Below are 21,997 nucleotides of genomic sequence, written 5' to 3'. Positions count from 1 at the left end.
AAGGAGGAGGCTACAATGCTTGATAAGAAATGTACTCATTATCTTGTCCATGTAATTGTAACCCCTCTGTACAGTATTTTCACAATAAAAAAAAACAGTTCAGAAAAAAAAAATGTTTCCCTTTCCTATAGACCTTTCTCATAGTCTAGACTATGCAGAGCCCAACGCCCAAAGCTACATCAGAGACTGGTCTCTCACTAAACCAAGGACAAACCTGCCAATTGAGCAAGGAAGTCAACAGAGCAGCCTACTGCAAACTCCCATGGACAATCCATACAATAATAAATAGAAACAAGAGGAATTGTTGGGAATCTGAGACGAGAAAAATATTTTATAAAGAAGTTTTTATTATATAACTTCCATGTACAACAAACATAGGAAAGGGGGTTCTTAATTTTCCAAAAGTTTTGATCTGGAGAATATTACAAAGGAAAAGTCAAGAATAACATTAGACCTTCAAAACAAATAATACTCCCTCTTTCATTATTTTTTTTCATATTTAAAGCAAGACATTTTAAACACAAGGAACATGGAAAGGTCTTCAAATAGGTATGTTGTAAGAATTTAAATGCATTTAAGAAGTGAAAAGCTTAATACACAGAAATGTTCTCTATCACCTTCGATTACTTCTGCTTTCTTCAGATCCATTCTGTATGGCTGTATGACCATAGTTTCTGCTTACTAGAAAAAGTCTGCATCATCCCATGACAAAGAAAGAGCTGGAATGCAGGAAGAGAAAGTCCCATGCATTTTTTATGCTAAATGGCATAATTCCCACAGATCACATACACCTTGCCATATTGACTCAGTTCATTGCACTCCATATCCTACAAAAATAAATCTAGTTCTCGAGAACTGACATTATTGCTCACTGACATTTAGTAATATATTTCTTTAACATAAGACAGAAATATACTGAAATCTGATACCACTTAAGCCCAAAAGCAATGTGGAATTAAACTCTATGCATACACCCTACTTTTTACCCCCTTCAATGGATGTTGCATTTTTCTTATAGTTCTTTTTCTTATAGAAAAAACAAATGACTTTCCTTAAGAAAAAGACAATAAACAGACAGGAAGCTGTTTTTATTTTTACATTTGTTTTCTATTTTTTGAGGGCAATGCTAACTCCAACTGTAAAAGGGGCAGGAACAAGGACAGCCCAGAGTCTTTGGGGAGAGGGAAGAGCCCTTCATTTATCTTCCTCATCTACCCCAACCCAGCCATATAGCTGGAAGTGGAGAAGCGCTGTGTGGACCTCTGTGAAGGATTAAGAACAGGCTGTAACAAGGCTTTGAAAAATCCATTCCCTTCTTTAGCCATGCCACATGGTATCTTTGCATTATTGTGAAGTTGGGAAGACTTTTAGGATTGTCCAGACACTGATGGTCTGTCTGGTCTTAAACTTTATACCTTAGTTCTAGAGGGGAGCAAAGCTTATGAGTTTCAGAATGACCTCAGGGCCTGAGGTGAATCATGTGGGCTAAGGTAGCATCTGAATGCTTGGATTCGGTACACTTATCTGAACCTAAGTCCTCTGGGATTGCTTGACAAAGCAGAGTGGACAAACATCAAGGGCCTCCCTGAGATGCTTACAAAAGTGTGGGAGGCATCTAGACATGGCCACTCTTGCTTTTAGATATTTAGATACATCATGCTTTTCATTTCTCATTGTGTCTTTACAATTGTCAAGGATCCCTTTTTTGGTGCTTTACAAAAAACAAACAAACAAAAAAACCCAACAACAACAAAATCCCATGTCTGTCTTCACAAACTATGAAAGATTTTAAAAGTTATTTTTTAACATTTGCATTTCAAGATTAGCACTCAATGTTACAAACACACTGTACTTTCATACCTGGGATACCACAGTATCAATTTCTATCACCATTGTTCAAACCTATGGAAACTTTACACACCATGATACCATTCCACCAGATTAAATGTTATAAAGCAACTGAGCAGAACTTCTCAACATGAAGCCAACTGTGTTGCTATCAACAAAAATTTCTGGTTCTTGGTCCAACTGTTTTCATACCCATAAGTTAAGTCAATCTGTGTTCTTTCTCTATTTCAACTCTAAGCTTCCACCTCTGAGGCAGTAAGAATCAGAATCATGTGATTTTATAACACTTGTCTTAACTGTATAGTAATATAGTAATTTTGCCCTGAGAATATCAAGACATTTTATGTATATTGTAAGTCTTTGCTGATAAATGAAGAAATAGGCACAAAGAGGCTTACATGGCTTGTCACACAGCAGATTAGGGTCAAGCACAGAACTCAGGCCTTGTTCTACTGATTTCAATGAAGCACAGAACTCAGGCCTTGTTCTACTGATTTTGATGCCCAATGTTTTCCCACAGGTCGCCTGAAGATCGGTGTACTATGTCCCCACTGGGTTGTATTTGTTGTATGGAGTATCCCTTCAATTTTTCATAGTGCTCAAGACTTTATGCTTACTCTTCTCTGTTCTCTCACTTTCTGCTGCTTTGATGAAGTGTGTTGTCCCTGGTATTTTATTTTACATAGGGGAATTTACCAAATACCCTTCCAGCTGCAGCTGGTATTAGGTGTGGAAAGAAAGTCTTATAAAAGGCAAACAGGCAGGTGTTCTCCTTTGTGAACTTTGGACAAAATGGGGTTCAACATTTTATAGTTGTCTTACATTCCAATGTTTTCAAATGGAAAATAAAATAAAACAAAATAAATAAAATAATAAAACGAAGGCCTGTGAGCCGATGCTTAGTTCTTTGCCACAATACTCAGTACACTCCCTCAGATCTGGCAACAATTTAACATAAGGAAAGACTTTAGACCTTCACACCCTTGTAGAGAGGGGAAAAAAAAGACCTTAGCTCAAACTTTCCACAAAGCTAAGTCTCCCAAGCTATCACTCATCCTTATCTCAGGAAGATCTGCACAAAAGCCTTCAGCCACGTGTGCAGAGGCCCTGTACCTCCCAGCCCTGCTCACCACCCTGACCAGCAGGGTTGAAGAATAAGCATCTTCTGCCTCTCTTCTTAAACAATGGGGAAAGGGAGGGGATGCATCAAAACACAAAAAGAAGGCATGTGCTCAAAGAAAATAATACTAAAGGCGATTAAAGTGGCTTGTGAAGAAATTTCACAAAGCTATCTCCATTTGCAAAAGCTATGAAGTTTCATATCTAGTCAATAGCAAAATACATAGATGGGCAGGACCTCTGAGCAAAAGAAGGAAAAATATCAATAGCATAAAACTGCCCTTATATAGTTTTTGAAAAAATATATCTATTAAGGTAAAACAAGTTTGATTTCTTTAATAAGCGGTGCATTAAGTACACTTTGTTTCTCATGGTGTTCCATGCTCTCTACAGCTCTGCTCTGTCTGCTGGGCCTGGGCTGTTGACACCATTGCCTCCTTCCGCTCCACTGCTGTCTGCAGGTGTGAAAGACAAGGATGCTGAGTTGATGCAGTATCTTTTGCCGGTCGGACGAGGTCCGTCATCAAAAATGTGCCCAAGATGAGCCCCACACTGCAAGAGAAGAACAACACGTGAAGGAGAAACAAAGCAGGCTTTGAAAGAAATGCAAAGCAAGCAGTTTAAACGTCTGTGCAGAAATGATGGAAAGCATCCTGGATGATTGCGAATCTTGCCTGTCAATAGAGGCAGAGATGCTTTCTAGTAGCCTTTGCACCACATGCTGAGAATAAAAAACACTAACGTTTGCATATCAGAAGTCTTTTAGGAGCCACTGTATTTTTTGGTCTCTCAGCAAGGTGAAAAATGACTGCAATAATTTTATGAATTGAATTGACCCTTGATCTCCCCTTGTAAGAAACATGGCAGAATAAAATCTCTCCCTCCAACCTGGCATTACTTTTGGCTTTGGATGGGTGGGTTTCAGATATGCAGAAGTCCACTGTAAAAGATACTGTTTAACTGGCCATGACGGAGGTGATGTTTGCTTTCATGGGCAGTAAAACTTAACATCAGACAAGCATCAGATAATCTTGGAACCCAGAGAAGCAATGGCAAGGCTTAGTAGATTTATGTCATGGTCACCAGGCCTGCAAGTGTAACTAATGGAAAGGTTTCTAGCCCATGCAAGTGCTTCCTGGCTTCCAATAGGTGGAGTGTCATGCTGGCTTCTTTTCTCAAATGAACTACAGTATACAGCGAAGGAAGCTGTCTAGCTAAAATTGGTGCTTCTAACAATTAAAAAAAAAAAAAAGCCAGGGAAGGAGAAAAGGCCCAGGGCTCAGATAAAAGGAGAGGTGATGTATAAGAGAAATCTGGTTCTGAGAAAGCTTCTTCACAAAGGCTGGCTCTATGAACAAAACCCATGGTGGATACACTCACATTTCCCAACTGCTGCTGAGCAGAGACCTTAGAAGGGAAATGGAGACATTAGCATACTGCCTTCACTCAGATCACGAAGATATACCATTCATCATCTTACAGAGAAACCAAAGCTTGGGGTAAATGACTTCCACTCATTCTTTCAGCAGACATTTGTAGAGTGTCAGCTACATGGACTAACTTGGACCCTCAGCGGCAGGCAACAGTCCCTAGCCTCATACAGCTTGTATGCCAGTGGAAGGAATGACAACAAGTAAAGGGTATAGTATGATTGGTAAAACTCAGTGCTAACAAGGAGAAAAGGAATATGCTAAGTTTGAAAAGGATGAGGAAGTACCAAGATTCACTGAAGGCCTCCTCTGGTGACTTTAGAATAAGGATGCGAAGAAAGTAGATTTCTAGGGGGACACTATTTCAGGGAGAGGGAAGAATCAAGATTTAGGTACAATCATGGCAGAAAAGGCCTACAGATGATTTAACTCCCTGAGCTGGTTCAGTACATCAAACACTAGTAAATTGCAAGGGAAGAGAATATGAATCGACAAGGGCCTGGGCTGAGATACTAAATGCCAGCAGTGAGTGAAGGGATGAGTGAAGGATGCTCATTGCAATGGGAAGAACCCTTGAAAAGGGGCACAAATGCCAACTTCCATGTTAAAAGTGTATTCATATTTTACTGCCAGCATACTATGTCTGCTTATTAAAGAACTAGAAGTGAACCCTGAATTGATTTGATCTATTACTTGGAAAATATCAAACAGGCCTTAAAAAAACAAATCTTGCATTTTTTTAAAACCATATTCTATGTAGATTTAGGTAATTTCAAAACTGACAGCTCAGGTTGCTTTTCCTTTCTATAAACAACTGAAACCAAAATTTCAGGCATCAGCAGCTAAGATACACCAGTACATATACTAACCCAAAAAATGGATACAGGAAAACACCGCTTTCTGCCTGCCTCGACAACCAGGGTGCACGCCACTAGGAAGCAGTGCTCTCAATGACCGGCATGTGCAGAGTTATTGATCTCCTGTGTAGCTCTGGCAATTTGGTCACTCAGCATTAGAGAGGTGAGGTTTGCACATAAAAGCCTGAGACAGGTTTACATTTGTATGCACTCACATGTTTAATGGCAGAATATCGCTATCTAGACCAAATAAATGATATTGTCTTCTTTTATTAATGGTCTCCAGAGTATTGAAAAGGCAGTTCTACTTAAATTACCCCGAATGATTATAGTAAGGCTATAACAGAAACCATTTAGGAGCAAGTTATTCAGTCTTCGATTCCCACATCATCAACTCCAAATTAAGTAATTTAATTTGTTCAACTGAGTTAGTTTATAATCTAAAATTTCATTTGCTAATCTGAAGCAAACTTTCTGATTAAAGAGAAGAAAATACCAGTTCTAAATGTATTCCTAATACAAGCAAAAGCAAAAAAATAGTGAGGAAAAGAAAATCTATTTAGGAAAAGGTGGAAAACACATTTGCAGACAAATACAAAGTTAGGGATGGCGTAGGGAAATCCTCAGATAAGGTGTGAGTACCATAAAAATGAAATGCTTGTTACAATATATCCTGAAATGTTCACACCAGGCTTAGGTTACCAACTAGGTAGCCAATGTAAGTTTCCACCACAGGATTGCCTGCAAAGGGGCAAGACCATTTGAGGAAAGACAATACACAGTGCCCATTTGGGCTTCCTTCCAAGTCTGCCCCATCTTCCATAAGTGACTACTGCAGTGTTTCTTTTCAAAAGGGTGCAGGCACATGGAGCCGATTCTCTCTAGCTTCTAGCCCTGGCCAAAGGCTGAGATGATGAATGGAAGTTGTCAGTGATGCATTGTTTCCTTAGCCACCTATGAGCTCTGCCTCCCTGGCCCCAGCCAACTGGCAATTCGTTGAGATCTCTCAGCACACCTGGTTGTAACTGAAACGACCTGGTTGCCTGATGAAGAAATCTCTGTAACCTGATGTTAATGATTTAGTTCAGGATAGAATCTTTACTGTGTATTTTGAAAGTTGTTTTTAATAGTAATACCACACTAGAATATGAGTTTTTTTCTGAAAAGACATGAGATAAATGTTCAAAAGAAAAAAAATTCAATTCCTAAAGGACTTTTTAATTACTTCAACCTCCCACTCAGAAATATTGGCAAGAACCTTCAGAAAACCCAGGGAAAAACCTCCTAAGAAAGTGATTGAGCATCAAATTTAACACAGTTCCTTAAAATCTGACTGCAATTCTCAACTTTATGCATAAGAAACACAAATAGTGTATTCAACACAGTTACATATTTCTGTACTGATGTATTTCCCACTATCCTACAGGGCTTTCTCCTAGCTGCTCCTAGGATGTTTGGGCTTTATTATTGTCATTTTCTCTTAAGTGTTTGATCTACAGCATGAAGCACTTTCAAAGCAGGGCTTTTACAGTTGGGCACATGGGGCAGGATAGGAAAAAGAAAACAGTTTTAAGAAGTAAAGCAATTTATTTTGCCAGTAGTATGCTGTTTTCTCCCACTGTTATTGAAGACAGTTGTATGTAAGTAGGGGCTTTTTTTCCTCTGTGCTTGTGATAGTAATCTTTTGCCAAGGAAATGATTGTGAAGTCACCAGTTTAGCATTATAACTTTACTGAAAAATCAAGAAAAAGAGAGATGTGTTGTGAGTCTGAAAGTCTCTTAGAACACACAGGCATCTTTAATCATCAGCAATATGTGAGTTGTCATTTGCACAAGATTAATATGGGCTGGTGTTTTTACCAAAAACTGCTTAACAGTTGAGAAACACTTTGTACTGGGGGTTATTTACCTTTCTGTTGATAATGTTAATTTAGGATAAATAATGATATAAAATAAACTTAAGGGACTCAACTATAGACTTGAATGCTCATTAGCAACAGTAACGAATGATTTCCAAGTTGAGTAAGCCCAGGGATCTGATGGTTTCTTTAAAGATTATTACAGAAAGTTAAGTGATTTATTAGTCTTCCATTTGGTCCAGAAGGAAATATTCCCTGAATATTTCCAGGAGGGATTTCCCTACACTATTGCTTTTTGCAAATCTTACCTCTTCGTACTCCTGACAAAGTGCTTCTTAATGGACTGGGCTTGGAGGATTAGGGAAAATCACCAAATAATTATTCAATAGTCACTGAAACTAAAATGAGAAGCAATGTATTTTATCACAAGGTGAAAATGTACATAAAATTAAGGGAGATACTTTATACTTGAAAATTACTAGGGAATTCTCCCTGTGCCCAGGGAGAAGATACATATGCCTACCACAGGAAGCAAATTAAGATGAAGGTCCTCTTTCGCTGGCATGGTGACACATGCCTGTAATCCTAGCTATTTAAGAGGCTGAAGTAGGAAGATCACAAGTTCAAAGATAGCCTGGGAAACTTATGCAAATGCCTCAAAATATAGAAAGGGACTGACAATCTACCTCAATGGTTACACACTGCCTACCACAGGTGAGACCCTGTCTTTAATTTCCAGTATTGGAGGCAGGGAGTGGCAGGAGGATGGGAGGATTCTCTCCGGAGGAAAAAATTAAAATACAATTCTTTGATCAGTATGTAGAATAGTAAAAGAAATAAAAATGTCCACAACAAAATGGTGTAACCTACGTCCTTTATTAGTAGCAAGTCTACTGAAAACAGTGAAGAATCACTATCCTCTTGGTTTGTTTTCTATTATCAGCAGTACGCTAGGTTCCTCACACAACACTTCTTTAGAATGACCTGCTTTATAGAATTTGGAAATATGATGATAGGACTGAATAAATCTTAACAGTCTTAAAAATTACTGAAAACATGATTACCTAAAAAAATTACTGAACACATGGAAAAACTATAGTATATTCTGAAGAGGCAGTACATTATCAGCTTCTAACCTGTGTACAATCTATATCCACATATGAGGCTCAATTTACTGGAGGAATGGTGTGAATGATCTCACTTAAAAGGACAACAAAATAAGAGTGTCCTAATATGAAAACAAGAGCTAGGGCACACACAGCAGTGTAATATTGCCATATTGCCAGGGAGGTGGGTTGAATCTACTGATTTCACCCCTGAACACTCACACAGCTTATTTGTGAAATTTGTCAGTAAAATGATGTATGTCTTTAGTTATTCCACCATTACTAAAAGAAAGAGGTATTCCACACAACACATTCAAATGAGAATGCCTTTAAGATAATAAAAGTATATGATAAGCTCTTTACAACACAAGGCACACTGATGCAGTTTACTCCAGAGAAAAGATAAGCCATGTAAATTCCAACTATAAGAAGTTTTTTAAAAGGAAAATCAAACCCAGAGAAGTTTCCACACCACCTCATCCTCAGAACAACAAAACCTACCAAATAAAAAACAGGGAGGGAGAAGAGAAAGAAACAAGTGGAAGACAGTACATAACCTGGACAAAAAAGGGTAAAAAAATAACTATAAAATATATTGCTAATAATGAGAAAGTAGGGATTAGAACACATATTGTTGCTCTACTATGGAAACTTAAATTATTAAGTCAAGGTAGAAAGGATTCACAAGAAAAAAGAAAGGAACAAAATCTTAAGAAAATTATACAAAGAAAAAGAAAATTAGAAGACAAAAGAAATGGAAAGATTCTCCAACACACTTCAAGTCAGTGTGCTATTCCTGTACTTGGGTGGCAGACACTGTTCTTCCACATGGAATGAAGAACAGCAAGTCTGTAGATACTTAGTGCTGAGACCCAATTCTCTCCTATATGGAACTGACTGTGAACCACATATTTTCCATCTACACTTTAGTGGAACACATTTAGATTCCTCTTTTCAAGTTTATAAGGTTGATTTAAGAAAGAGTCATAAACTTTCTAAGTAAAAGAAGTTGTGGGAAAGAAGCCCTAAAGGAAAAGGCCACTGTTCGCTCTTCATACAATTGTTAGGAAAGAACCAAACACTACCAACAGTCACCTTGACTTTTAACCAAAGGGCTAAGAGGTGTACTTGGTTAGCCTGACATCTTTTATGAATGTTACCTAATTCTGACAACTTTTGTAAGTTCCACCACTCTTTGTAATTGTAGGATGCCTTCATAATGGTCTTTTCTCGACTATTACTGATGCAATCTCTGGCACAGGGAAAAGTAGAGGTTTATTCCAACTGTGAGTTATAGAAGAAATCAGAAAGTAAGACTTTAAGGAAAATTTCTCTCTGTCTCTCTCTCTCTCCGCTTCCACCCCCGCCCTCCCCCCTCCAGGCCTCTTTTTATGCTGGTTCTGGGGCTTGAACTCTGGGCCTGAGCACTATTTCTGAGTTACTTTACTCAAACCTAGCACTCTACCACTTGAGCCACAGTTCTACCTCCAGCGTTTTTGGTAGTTAACTGGAGACAAGAGTCTCACAGATTACAGGCATGACCCACCAGTGCCTGGCTTAGAATTCAATGCTTGAAAATAGGTGAGTGAAAAGGAAATGTAACACCCTTTAAGGCAGCAACAAAAAGAAACAATGATTAGCCTTAAAAGATAAGTACTATATAACAAAATACCATCCTGACTAGAGTTACCTTTTATCAAGAACTCTCCTTTACTATATAATCTCAGATTTTTCTGTGATAGTTAAAATCCTTAGTTATAATTCAATTGAATTCAAAACTGAATTGCATTCAATCATTACTGGGGAGTTGTGTGACTTTTTAAAAATTCTTATTTAATTGTAACTTTTTCAATATCTTCTTCCTCCCAGAGGCTCCCAACCCATAGAAAGCTCTAGAGTAAGATGGCAAGTCTTAGCCCTGCCACTTAAATCTACATAAACTGATCCAAGTTTAATTGCCCTAGTTGTGCCTCAGTTTCCTCAATTGTAAAATAAGGGAGAGTAACTACCTACCATGGGTGGTTACTGTGCGCATTAACGAGGCAAACTTGGGCTGTACCTAATTTAATTAAATTACAGCCGTAGAGAATGAGACCCAGCATCAGAAAGTTCTGCTATCGTGCTCAAAGACTCATTTCTGAGAAAAGAGAGTGCACTGAGAAAAGAGAGAAAAGATAAAATATAAAATCTGTTTTTCAAGGGAGAAGAGTGGTCTTCTTATTTGGAAGACAGTAAACTTGCCAGCCTTATTTTTTTTAATTGAAAACAGAAATTCATCAGATGGTCAGGTTCAAACCAATCTCCCTCCCTACTTGGTAGTAAATATGCTACTTCCTCCCTAAAAATCTGTGCCTGATGAAGGGTGTTAAAAAGAAAATAGATAAAGGCCAAGCAGAAGAATCCTGAGGGAGGCCCATATGGCAGTCGTGGTGCTATGGTAGCCTCCTTTAACCAGTTGTCTGTGAAATGGGCATCTGTCAAGAAAACAATAGCTGGCATTAATGACTATCAGTGCCACAATATTCGGACAGTACATTTCACTTTGTTAAAGCACAGTAGAAGAACTGAACTCTACTATCGAGTGTGCCATTGTCCTTATTCTGTACATATGGAAGTTTTAGCTACGTTTCTGAGTTTAAGCACAAAATACCAAGAAGTTTAGTCCCTCAGTACATTAATTTTTTTGCCTCCTCTTCAGAACTATGATTTCTTCAGAAAATAATGGACTGGGCTAAGTAGAACATCCTTGGAAATGAGGATAAGTCTACATAGTAGGAGAAGCAGAGAATTACCTTATCTTATATTTCTACTTTGGCTTTAACAGGCTTACCGCTGTACTCTATATCCTATCACCCTTCTCCAAACTCCCTGCTAATATTCACTGCCCTTCCCCGCTTCCCCTGTCCAAAGCCACTTTTGGGGTCTTCATTGACCATGTTTGGATCACAAAAAGTAGAGGCACTATAACTGAAGGGTGAGTACACAAAATTTGAGGGAGAAGAAGATTATCAATACATCAGGTTATGCAGGGCAATATAATGGAACCTTCATATTACCCCAATACAGCATACTCTCTGCTGTGTTGAGTCAAATGAGCATTATTCCTCCTTAAACTCGATGATTCTACTTAATAGAGTTGAAGCCAACAATGGACATTTCATTGGACTTGCTGACACTTCAACACTGAAGTACCGTTTGTCTCCTCTCTTGTGAGCACTCACTTGGCCTTAGCTGCTAGATTCAATACAACCAAGTCTTCAATGAGTTTGCAATGCAGAGTGAGCCTCCTGTGAGTGAGGATCAACTGACCTGAGAGCAGCTTGTTTCCACCCTGTGCATCCCATAGGAAAAGTCATCTGTGAGTGTGATTGCCTCAGAACTGATCACATCATGGAAGGAGGGCCAACCTGGAGACAGCAAGCACAGCAACAGACATTTGAATGAACAAGTCAAAGGCTGAGGACCATTTTGTACAAATACAAGTGCTTTAACCCTTTTCTCAAATCCAGATTAGAGTTGCACTGGGGCTTTGTGTTTTCTGAGACAGCCTTAGATCATCCAATCATTTCCAGAAGTGTTTCCCAACTTACAAGCTCTCTAACACTCTTTCTCTTGTCTTCATTGTCACTGGCATGATCTTTGTTAATCTGACATTTTTTTAATCTATTAATCTTAACTTTTTTTTTCAAAACACAATTTGGATGATAACTTTTCAACTATTTTACACATGTTTTCAAATCATTCTTTTGCAGTACTTAGTTTGGATGATTAAAATATAAAAAGGTGGTAGGTGCTGGTGGCTCAGGAATACTCATGAGGCTCAAAGCTCAAGCTAGGCAGGAAAGTCCATGAGATTCTCATTTCCAATAAACTACTCAGAAAAAAGCTGGAAGTGGCTGGTGCTGTGGCTCAAGTGGTAGAGCACTAGCTTTGAGCACAAAGAGGCTCAGAGACAGAGCTCAGAGCCTTAGTTTCAAACCCCAGGACTGGCAAAAAAAATTTTTAAATAAATAAAATAAGTCAAAAATAAAATAAAATATAAAAAGGTGGCTACGCTACCCTGTTTTCTCTATCACAATCTAATTTATTTCCTAGGACAAGCTATATCTGGAGCATAACATATATTTTGTGGACAAGAAGCCTGTTCACTTCCTAAGAGAAATAAACAGAACAACATCCCTCACCTATCCCTAAGTAAAACCTTTTATCCAGTGGAATATTTTTCAATTTTCTTTAAACAAATCACTCTAATAATTTTTAAAAATACACATTTTTATGAAACCCTGGTAAGCGGACCATAAGATTTGCACAAATGTTTTATGTAAAGAGTCAGGTTTGAAGTACTATGTTCAGCTTTGGGAGATGTTTTTACATTTCCTCAAAATATGTGTGGAGTTTCAGAGCTGAAGTCTGAATCTCCGAATGACAAAAGTGGTATGGTGTTGCTGAATTCCTAGTGCAACTGTTTTGTTTTTTTGTTTTGTTTTGTTTTGGGGTCCGGTTGTGGGGCCTGAACTCTGGGCCTGGGCACTGTCCCTCAGCTCTTCAGCTCAAGGCTAGCGCTCTACCACTTGAGCCAGAGCCACTTCCGGCTTTTTTCTTTTTGCTTATATGGTGCTGAGGAATCAAACCCAGGGCCTCAGGCATGCAAGGCAAGTGCTCTACCACTGAGCCACCTTTCCAGCCCCATGTTTTTTAATTCTTTCTTTATCAGAAGCCAAACTAATTCATGTAGACAGAAGGAGACCCTTTGAAAACAGTTCTTTGTGCTAATACATATACGGAAAGAAAGCAGAATGTGAACTTCAACAATATGATTTCCATTTTCTAGCAAAACAAATTAACTCATGCAATTATAAGCCATTTGCCCAGACTGTCCCATCCACATCCCATCCCCACCCTTCTCTATAACAGTGTAGTTTTCAGTCAGTGTAAGATTTAACACCAGGAATTTAAATGCTTTCCAATTCCTTGACTTGAATTCAAGATTGCTACAAATCACCAGAAAAATCTTAATTTTCTACACTCTAACATTTTACAAATGATTTATGCAGAGATGCACTAGCATTCTCAAGAAAATCCATTTCTCTCTATCTTCTAAATCCTAAAAATTTCTAGAATGTATTCCAGATTTGGTTTGCAATGATTACTTAACACATTCCATGACAGAAAGGTGAACCGCTGGTGAAGCTAGGTTTAATGGGAATATTTAAGGACATTAAAAAAATAAAATCGTTTACCTACGAAAAGAAAAAAAAAACACTAGGCTGGAAATGTGGCCTAGTGGTAGAGTGCTTGCCTAGCTGCCTAGCTTGCATGAAGCCCAGGGTTCCATTCCTCAGTACCACATACGTAGAAAAAGCCAGGAGTGGTGATATGGCTCAAGTGGTAGAGTGCTAGCCTTGAGCTGAAGAGCACCAAGGACAGCACCAAGGCCCAGAGTTCAAGCCCCACAACCAACCAAAAAAAAAAAAAAAAAAGAAAGAAAGAAAGAAAAGAAAACATTGTATATTTTCTGTTTTAACCTCCTATGGCATAACATGTTTGATAGTAGTTTATGAAATTTCAGATCAGAAGAATTTCAGATCAGGAATTGTTTTAAGTTTACCATAAGACTACCTTACCTCTAACATAAATTTTCCTAATTCTAGAATTCAAAATATATATGGAGAAATACATGCATGCGTTTCCCATCCAGGTAACCTCTGCCTCTTATATAGATTTATCTTGTTCTGGTGTTATCTTGTGCTTCACTGGTTACAATGATTTTTTCTCTGCAAGGCAGTCTAAACTCACTGACCTTAGTGTTCTCACTATATAAATGGTGTGCAGCATAAAATCACAGCTTAAATATTTATTAAACGTGGTGGCCTTAAATAAGCAAGTGGGATGAGTAATTACAGCACTTTGTGGAGGCCAATATAAGAGAATGTAATAATACCCCTCTTTTTTACTTAGATTAAGAAATGTCCATGCTAGTTTCTTTCTGCAGTACCCAACTTGGCTCAATCATTGTAATTAAGCACCTTGACATAGGTAGAAAGGCAGAACTTTACAACACACTTAGGATGGTAGAAACATGTGGGCTGTCTGGCTCACTCATTTGGCAGGGCTTTTGGGGAGCAAAGGATAAATTATTCGACAAGGTCATACAAGCTCTAAGTAGCAAAGTCAAAGCTAGAATCAGAGCATTTTTGACTTTAGGAATCTTTTCTTAGATTCTAGTTTATTCCTCAATAAAAGGAGAGAGCTTTTTTTTCATTTCTGAACAGTCTAGCAGGAAGTAGTGGCTTTAAGAACTATATTAATTGCTGGATACAGTGGTTGTAATCCTTGCTACCTAGAAGATTATGGTATGATTATAATATGCACATGTTAACCTAGCAATAAGAGAAAACACAAAGATGACTGAAACCTAGGCTGGTCCAGGCATAATGAGACCTTACCTTGAAAATAACCAATGCAGAAAAGGTGCTAGAGAAATGGCTCAAGTGGTAGAGGGCCTGCCTTGCAAGTGTGAGATCCTGAGGTTAACCTCCAGCACCCCTCCCCCCAAACACACTAAATGAAATATGCTTACTGTCCTGTCTGGATTAGTAGATTGTTTGTTGTACTTTTACACTTAGGAGCCAAACTATTCAAAGGAAAAAAAATCCAAGAGTCATGGTGTAAATTAAGTAATCTAGTTTTTCTCTCCACCTTCCCTCTCTCCCCTTTCCTCTCCCTATCTCCTTTCATTCCCTCTCCTCCCATTCCTTTTATTTCCCCTTTTCTTTCTCACTTTCTCTCTCTTTCTTTCCCTCCCTCCCTCCCTCCTTCCCTCCCTCCCTCCCTCAAAAATATATTCATTTATGTAAACTACCACAAAGACTTGGGAACTTAACCTTATGCAATGACATTGAGAAAACTTTAATTGTATCTGGAATTTTTTAATTCTATCTCATTTTTCCTAATAATTGTAATTACCTACTGAAGAACTGGAAGAAGAGGGGCTGATTTCACGAGAGCTGTTAAACCATAAAGTTATGCTATGTTGTTTATCTGAGTTAAATATACACAAAAAATTCCAGAAGACTATATTTAAAAATATAGCATTGTGAAGCAGAATGAAATGGAGTGGAGGCTCTCAAAAGATCTGGATACTGCCAGGAAACAACTGATGTCTGAATAGTTTATTTGTTGTTTACCATTATATTTTAACATTGGAACAAATATTCAAAAATTTAAAATTTAAAAAGACATTTCGAAACTCCCTAACTTTAGAGATCCTTTTCTAATGAAGAAGAAATGCAGTTTCAAAGTGTCCTGTTGGATATGTCATCAAATCTTGATTAGTGGAGACTGACAAGAAACACTGTGCAAAAGGCTGTAATTCCCTGTTATGGAAAACATTTCTAAGTAGAATTATGGCTAACTTCACTCATGAGCTTAACAAAGGGGACTGACTGTTAAACTGCTCTGCTAGATCTCTAAAAAAAAGAAAGTGACGCTGTATGGGAAGAGAATCCCTCAGAAAGGTAAGTCCTTAATGACAAACTAAGAAGGATCTTCACCCACGATTAAATTGTCGTATGGCAGAGAACCTACAGTGATGACAGCACTTTGAAAGCGGAATTCCCTCATCATATGAAAGTATTTAAAGGAGGAACTCTTCACTGCTGTAAAAATCCTCAAAGGAAACCCTGCCCCCACAGCTAATAATAAGGAAAGTGCTTCAAAGGGTGATAGGCAAAGACTGAAGCAATCTGTGTCTTGTTGAGAAAATTATCTTGAGCAAAAAAAAAAAAAAAGGGGGGGGTGTTTATGTCAGTTTTGACATTAAAGAAAGATCATCCATCCTCCTTTCTCTAGGCTTTTCCTTTTGGTCTTCTCATCTAACAAAACATTATTTGTTTTGGATACATTCCATGTACCTTTTAAAAGAAAAGTCATGTAAAAATCTGAATAAACAGTGGGCTCACCCTACCCCCCAACCCAACACAGCCTTTTGTTTCTATCTGATCAGGTTAGCTTTAGGCCTATTATTATTTCATTTCAAAGAATATAAACGACTTTTTAGATATTAGTTTACTAATATCCTAAAGTAAATCAAATCTTATTTTCAATAAATATGGGTTTCCTTGAAGGAATTTCTGTCTCCAGGTAGCAAATACATAGTTATAAGGACTGAAGCAGACAAGTTGGAATATAACTCTGCTTCAATTTTATTCATTGTTAGTTTACAATTATAAGAATATTTTTGTATTAACATGAAACTAATCCAGGGCATGCTCATTTACAACTCAAACATAGGAGCCAATGATACAGATTATCAGAAGTAGCTCCTTTGTGCTAGCTACCATTTAGTATTACAATGGGTTTTCCTTTGAGAATGCAGTAAAAAGAATTATTCCACCATAATGCAGATATAGCTGCTCTGAGTCTAACCCATAACTGAGTAGTGCCAGGGCTCCCTACAAGTAGTGTTGGCAAATTGTCAGTGTTTTATTCAACTGCTCCCTAAGAAAATCATTTTTAGGTCCCTAACCCTACTTCTTCCTCTCCCTTCAAAAAAATTTAAAACAAATTGTTAAAATTACCAACAGATTATAAACAAATTAAATCCAATTCCATCTGTAGCTTGTCTAGAAAGTGTGACCCTCATTTCCCTTTTCTTAATATGATAAAGTCTGCTATACAGTTGCTATTGTGCCTGTATCCTTCTCTTTTCCCTATATAAAAATTAGAAAACTCCATATAAGTTAGTATGTAAATAACAGAACATAGCAGAAACTATCTATGAACAAGAACTTACTGAAATGAGACATACATGTATTTTGGTATCTTCATATGAAATGAGTTTGAACACAATAAATCTGAGCTAGGCTTATGTGATAACCTAATAATGATTTACATTTGAGCACAGATTTGGTGAAATGGCTAGAGGTACAGATTCATATTTCTATGTTTGCCAATTTTCACAATGCTGTAATTCTAAATATTTTAAAATTTGTATCATCTTTCTTTTTTTAGAGCTAGAATCTGCTCATCTCACTTACCACAGTTTACCTGATGAGCTACCTAAAAACAAAGAAGATTCTCTACGAACTGCCCCTCCACCCCCACCACTCACAAGGGTAGCGTAAAGATTAGATCACTGATTCTTGCCAAATTACTCACTTGAGTTGACATTTCCAGTACACCTTTTATCTCATTTTAAAAAGGATGATTTTCTACTTCCCTTCAAAGACCCATTTGGTTGCAATCTAGTCTTCCAAAAGTTTAAGTAGTAATCAAACAAATATATGCATGCAGTACAAAATCAAACAATGCAAGATGGCTCAAAATGAAAGTTTGCTTTTCAGTTCCACACTACTCACAAGCAACCATGATTAATGGGTTTTCTGTTTAATTCTAAAAGAAATACATTTATGCTGCTACCTCCAGGTTCATTCATTTTAAACCTTTGCGGTCCAGTGCAGTAGTTGTTAGCCAAATGTCACAATTTAAATTTAAACTTATTTAAATTAAGTAAAATTACAGTTCCTCAATCAAATGAACCACACTTCAGTCATATGTAGTTGAGAGCTCTTATATTAGACAAAGAAAACATGTCTACCTTGACTTCCATGAGAATATTTCTACCATTAAGCAGTATTACTAGACATTATGAATTAATTTCTTCTAGGAAAGATGGTGATTTAGTAACTCGTACTTACACTAATATTCCCACTTCCTCTTTCCTCTTTTTTGATACTTTTAAGATCTTACATGGAAATGTTGGTCTCTTGAACTAAAATGTCAATTCAACAACCGCAGAGAATTTGTTCTGTTCACCACTCTAACGCCAACCATTTAAAACTGTCTACTACGTGAAAGGTGTTACAAGATACCATCTGATGACGGGACAAAGGAATGCATGAATATCCTGTAACGAGATAATATCATTTGCCTTTCCACTTTTCCAAAGAGCCTTAGCTCCTTATCCTCCCTCCACCTGGCTCTTTGTGCCACTCCAATAACCAAGCATAAGTAAGACTTCTGTGTCTTTTTTAAAAGATGAATTCTAAGTGTTGAAAACTAACACACAGCATCTGTCCTCTATGCCTGTAGCTTACTGCAGAGCTGAAGTGTGTGTGAGGTTAATATTCTCTTCTCAGAGTTCACTTGTCATCATCTAAAGCCACTGGTAGTTAAAAAAAAAAAAGAGGGGGGAGAAGGGTGTCTTTTTCTCATTGCTTTAGTATTACATGGTCTGTCACATTTCTTTTTATTTTGGAGTTTGCATCATGATTTTATTAGTCAGTGATATGTTAGCTTTCCATAATTCTAAATTTTGAAATTAAAATTTCAAGTGTTTCATGTGTGCAAAAATATACCTGGTAATATAATAGGTATCCATGAATTATTATATTAACAACTGAGATAACAGATGATAACACTGTATTCTATATTTACTTCAGATTTTTCGTTTAAAATATAATTATAGCCAGAGCAGGCTCCAACCTACTCTTATGCCTCTTGATGCCCCAAAGATAATTGTTTTATTAAAAATTCCATTCAGTTATTTTTTATAGATGTAACATTTTAAATGTTTTCAATGTTATATAAGTAGCATTATATTGCAGGTTGTTTTCTTTTTTTTCTTTTTTCCTGGGGTCCCGGAGTTTGAACTCAGGACCATGTGCTTTCTGGGAAAATGCTCTATCATTTATTTAACCCACTGTCTCATATATTTTGATCTTATTGTTTTTTATGTAGGCAATGTCTTGAATTGTGCCCAGGTTGGCATGGACACTAATCCTGTATATGCTTCCTATGTAGCTGGTATGACAGGTGTGTTCCACCTTTATCAACATGCCCAACTTTTTATTGGTCGAGATAGTGACCTCACAAACCTATCTGCCCCAGATTGTCTTGAATTGTGTTCATCCTGATCTCCACCTCAAAAACAGTATCATGTTATAAATACACTCTTTCAAATGCTTTTAGAGTATGGACTAGAAGGTTGTCTTATTTTACTTTTTCTGATTTCTCTAAAATATCTCTGCTTCTTCTGGGGCAATTGTTCTTACCTTGGTTTATTTCTTTCAAACTCTAGGCTACCTAGAACTTCTTCTTAAATGTTTTGGGAAATCCTTAATCACAGCTTCTATTTAAGAATGGATCTGGTTCAGGTGTCTTACCTGTCAGATCAATGTTTTGTTACTATCAAGTATTATATGCATGTCTCCTTAGTAGGACTTATCTCTAAATAGAAAACCTGCCTGAGAACATTGTCATTGTACACAGACAGACAATGGTTTATTCTGAGCTTCTCTAAATACACAAAAGGGGGATGGTTTGCTCTGTACCTTAAAAACAACCCCAATGCACTGACAGGTTGTTTAATAATATATCAAGAGAGAAGTCTTCTGTGGCTTTCTTTGTTTTGGTGTGGTAATCAGTTAACTCTCTTTATAAAAACAAGGGTAAGCAAGATGTACTAGTGGTCTGTTTTTTTTTAGATTTTGCAGGTAAACTCCTTGTCAGCTCTCCATCTTGCCAGTTCTGAGCTTCGTTGTAACTCTGCTGGGTATCTCTGTAAAAATTCTTACACATTATTTGGAGCTACAGTTTTCCATAATCAGTCATACCCATTAATGCACTTTTACTCCTGTCCTTTTTCCCAAGATTGTTTATACTTCTTTATCTGCAATACTCCTACACAGCTATACAGTACTCTGCACCAGGCTATTCCTCTTCTTTCCCCTTGTCTTCCTCACTTTCTGATTCTCATTTTAAAGGTCTCTTAGGAGAAAAGAGAAATAAGCATGCTCAGTCTATCATGTTGAGCAAGAAGCTAAAATTTTTACATAACAAACTGCATATTTTAGTCTTAATCCAATATTTTATGTTAAGAAGAAACAGATTTTAGTCATCATAATTTTTCTACTATGTAATTTTGGGTTTTTTTTTACCATGCTGATAAAAATATTAAAGCTGGACAAGTGCTGGTGGCTCACACTTACAATCCTAGCTACTCAGGAGGCTGAGATCTAAGGACTGTAGTTGGAAGCCAGCCAGGGCAGGAAAGACCATAAGAATCTTATCTACAATTAACCACTAAAAAGCTGGAAATGAAGCTGTGGCTCAATTGGTAGAACTCTAGTCTTAAGCACAAAAGCACAGGGGGCAGCATCCAGACTCCAAGTTCAAGCCCCAAGACTAGCACCTCTGCCAAAAAAAAAAAAAAAGAGGTATGGAGATGTAGCTCATTGTAGAATGCCTATACTGGCATGTATGAAGTTCTAGGTTTTATCCTAAGCACAAAAAATAAAAATAAATAAATGAATAAATAAATATCCCTGAAGTCAATGGAAGGCAAAGTAATTTTAGCAGGCTTAGTAACAATGTAGTTCAAACATGATTATGGGCTAAGTCTACTACATCTGCAATGTCATCTGAGTACCCACCAGCAGGACAGAGTAGTCTCTTCCCAAACTGGTTCAGTGGAAAGAAATTTATTAGACTATCTTCCAAGTTTGTATTTGGTTGTTGTTTTATATTATTTGACAACTGCTTGTTTTCTAATACATCCCAGCATTTAGCTTATAGAGATACTTCCTGAATTAGTTAATAAGGATTTATTTCATTTTTCATTTCATTATTTTTAACTACAAAATTTAGTTAAAAGATAGTCACCTCCTACTCAGCGCAGTCAAAATCAGAAAGGAGGAAAAGTGAATGCCAGTATCTAGAGGAAAGGTGCTATTGTTGAATGGTTTGAAGTTCGAGTGATGGAGTTGGACGAAGCTGGATGGAGTTCATGAATGCACAGCAACATGAAATTTTTTCATATCACTGAACTGTACACTTAGAAATTATTAATATGGTAATTTTTGTTACGTATATTTTACTAAAATAGTTATCAAGCCAGTAAGGGATCTTCTCCAGGAACTGAATCAGTCAGCTCCCTGATCTTGTACTTCACATCTTCCAACATTATGAAAAATAAATGTTCTTTGTTTATATAGAGAGGGATGGGAAGAAGGAGGAGGGAGGAAGAAGAGAAGAGGGAAGGAGTGAGGAAAAAGGAAAGGAAGAGAGAGAATAATTTAATTTGCATATGCCTATCACTGGGTAAACTGAAGACATGTTTTAAAATAGGCAAAACATTTCTATTTTTTTGAGGAATAAAAACATTTTATCAGTGTTTTCAGAATTACACACAAGTTGCCTTTACTGTTCAATTTACTATATACAGAAATCATCTGGGTTTCATATTGTCAGTTGTTTTTAACTGAGATTATAATATTATATAAAAAGATTTTATATTAATTCAGTATTTTTTAGCATACCAAATGGAAACACATAGGTTCAAACTTCAGATTTATGGCAGTCTCCAAATACAACAGACATTTCTTAGTTAACATATCATTCTCATGTAATATTTGCAACATTGAGCTGTTTCACATAAAACAGCTCTCCTAAGAAAATGGCAAAATTAATATTGCCAGGAAATTCAAGCTTGTATAGTCAAGCCAAGGGCTCAAAGTTGTACTATCTTTGAAAAGGTTTGGCATTTATGGACCACAACAGTGTACAATATATGAAGGTAGGGAACATTTCCTCCTCCTTGTTAAGGTTAAAAAAAAAAACTTACATGGTAGCTTGGAATTTTGCATAAAATCTCATACTATTCCTTGGGAAAGTCCAAGGATAATTATATGGGAATGGATTGGGGTCCTGAATTCTTTTATTTTTCAATTAGAAGAACCCATGATATTCAAATGGGCTTTTTTTTTGGGGGGGGTCCG

At 37.1% G+C, this 21,997-nt stretch overlaps 1 protein-coding gene across 1 annotated transcript in view; it reads right to left on the bottom strand.

Annotated features, from left to right (window-relative positions):
* Positions 1-327: 327 nt before the first annotated feature.
* The window catches only part of Msrb3 (methionine sulfoxide reductase B3), a 116,742-nt gene continuing 95,072 nt past the window's right edge, over positions 328-21,997 (bottom strand). The window contains exons 6-7 of the mRNA XM_013022777.1: positions 11,529-11,626; positions 328-3,519 (exon numbers count right to left, since the gene is read on the bottom strand). Of these exons, the coding sequence (XP_012878231.1) occupies positions 3,355-3,519; positions 11,529-11,626 (263 nt within the window). The 3' untranslated portion in view covers positions 328-3,354. The remainder of the gene's footprint in view (positions 3,520-11,528; positions 11,627-21,997) is intronic.

This window comes from Dipodomys ordii, unplaced genomic scaffold (genome assembly GCF_000151885.1).
Source record: "Dipodomys ordii isolate 6190 unplaced genomic scaffold, Dord_2.0 Scaffold3, whole genome shotgun sequence".
Classification (NCBI taxonomy): Eukaryota; Metazoa; Chordata; class Mammalia; order Rodentia; family Heteromyidae; genus Dipodomys; species Dipodomys ordii.
This window is presented reverse-complemented; position numbering and strand designations above follow the sequence as displayed.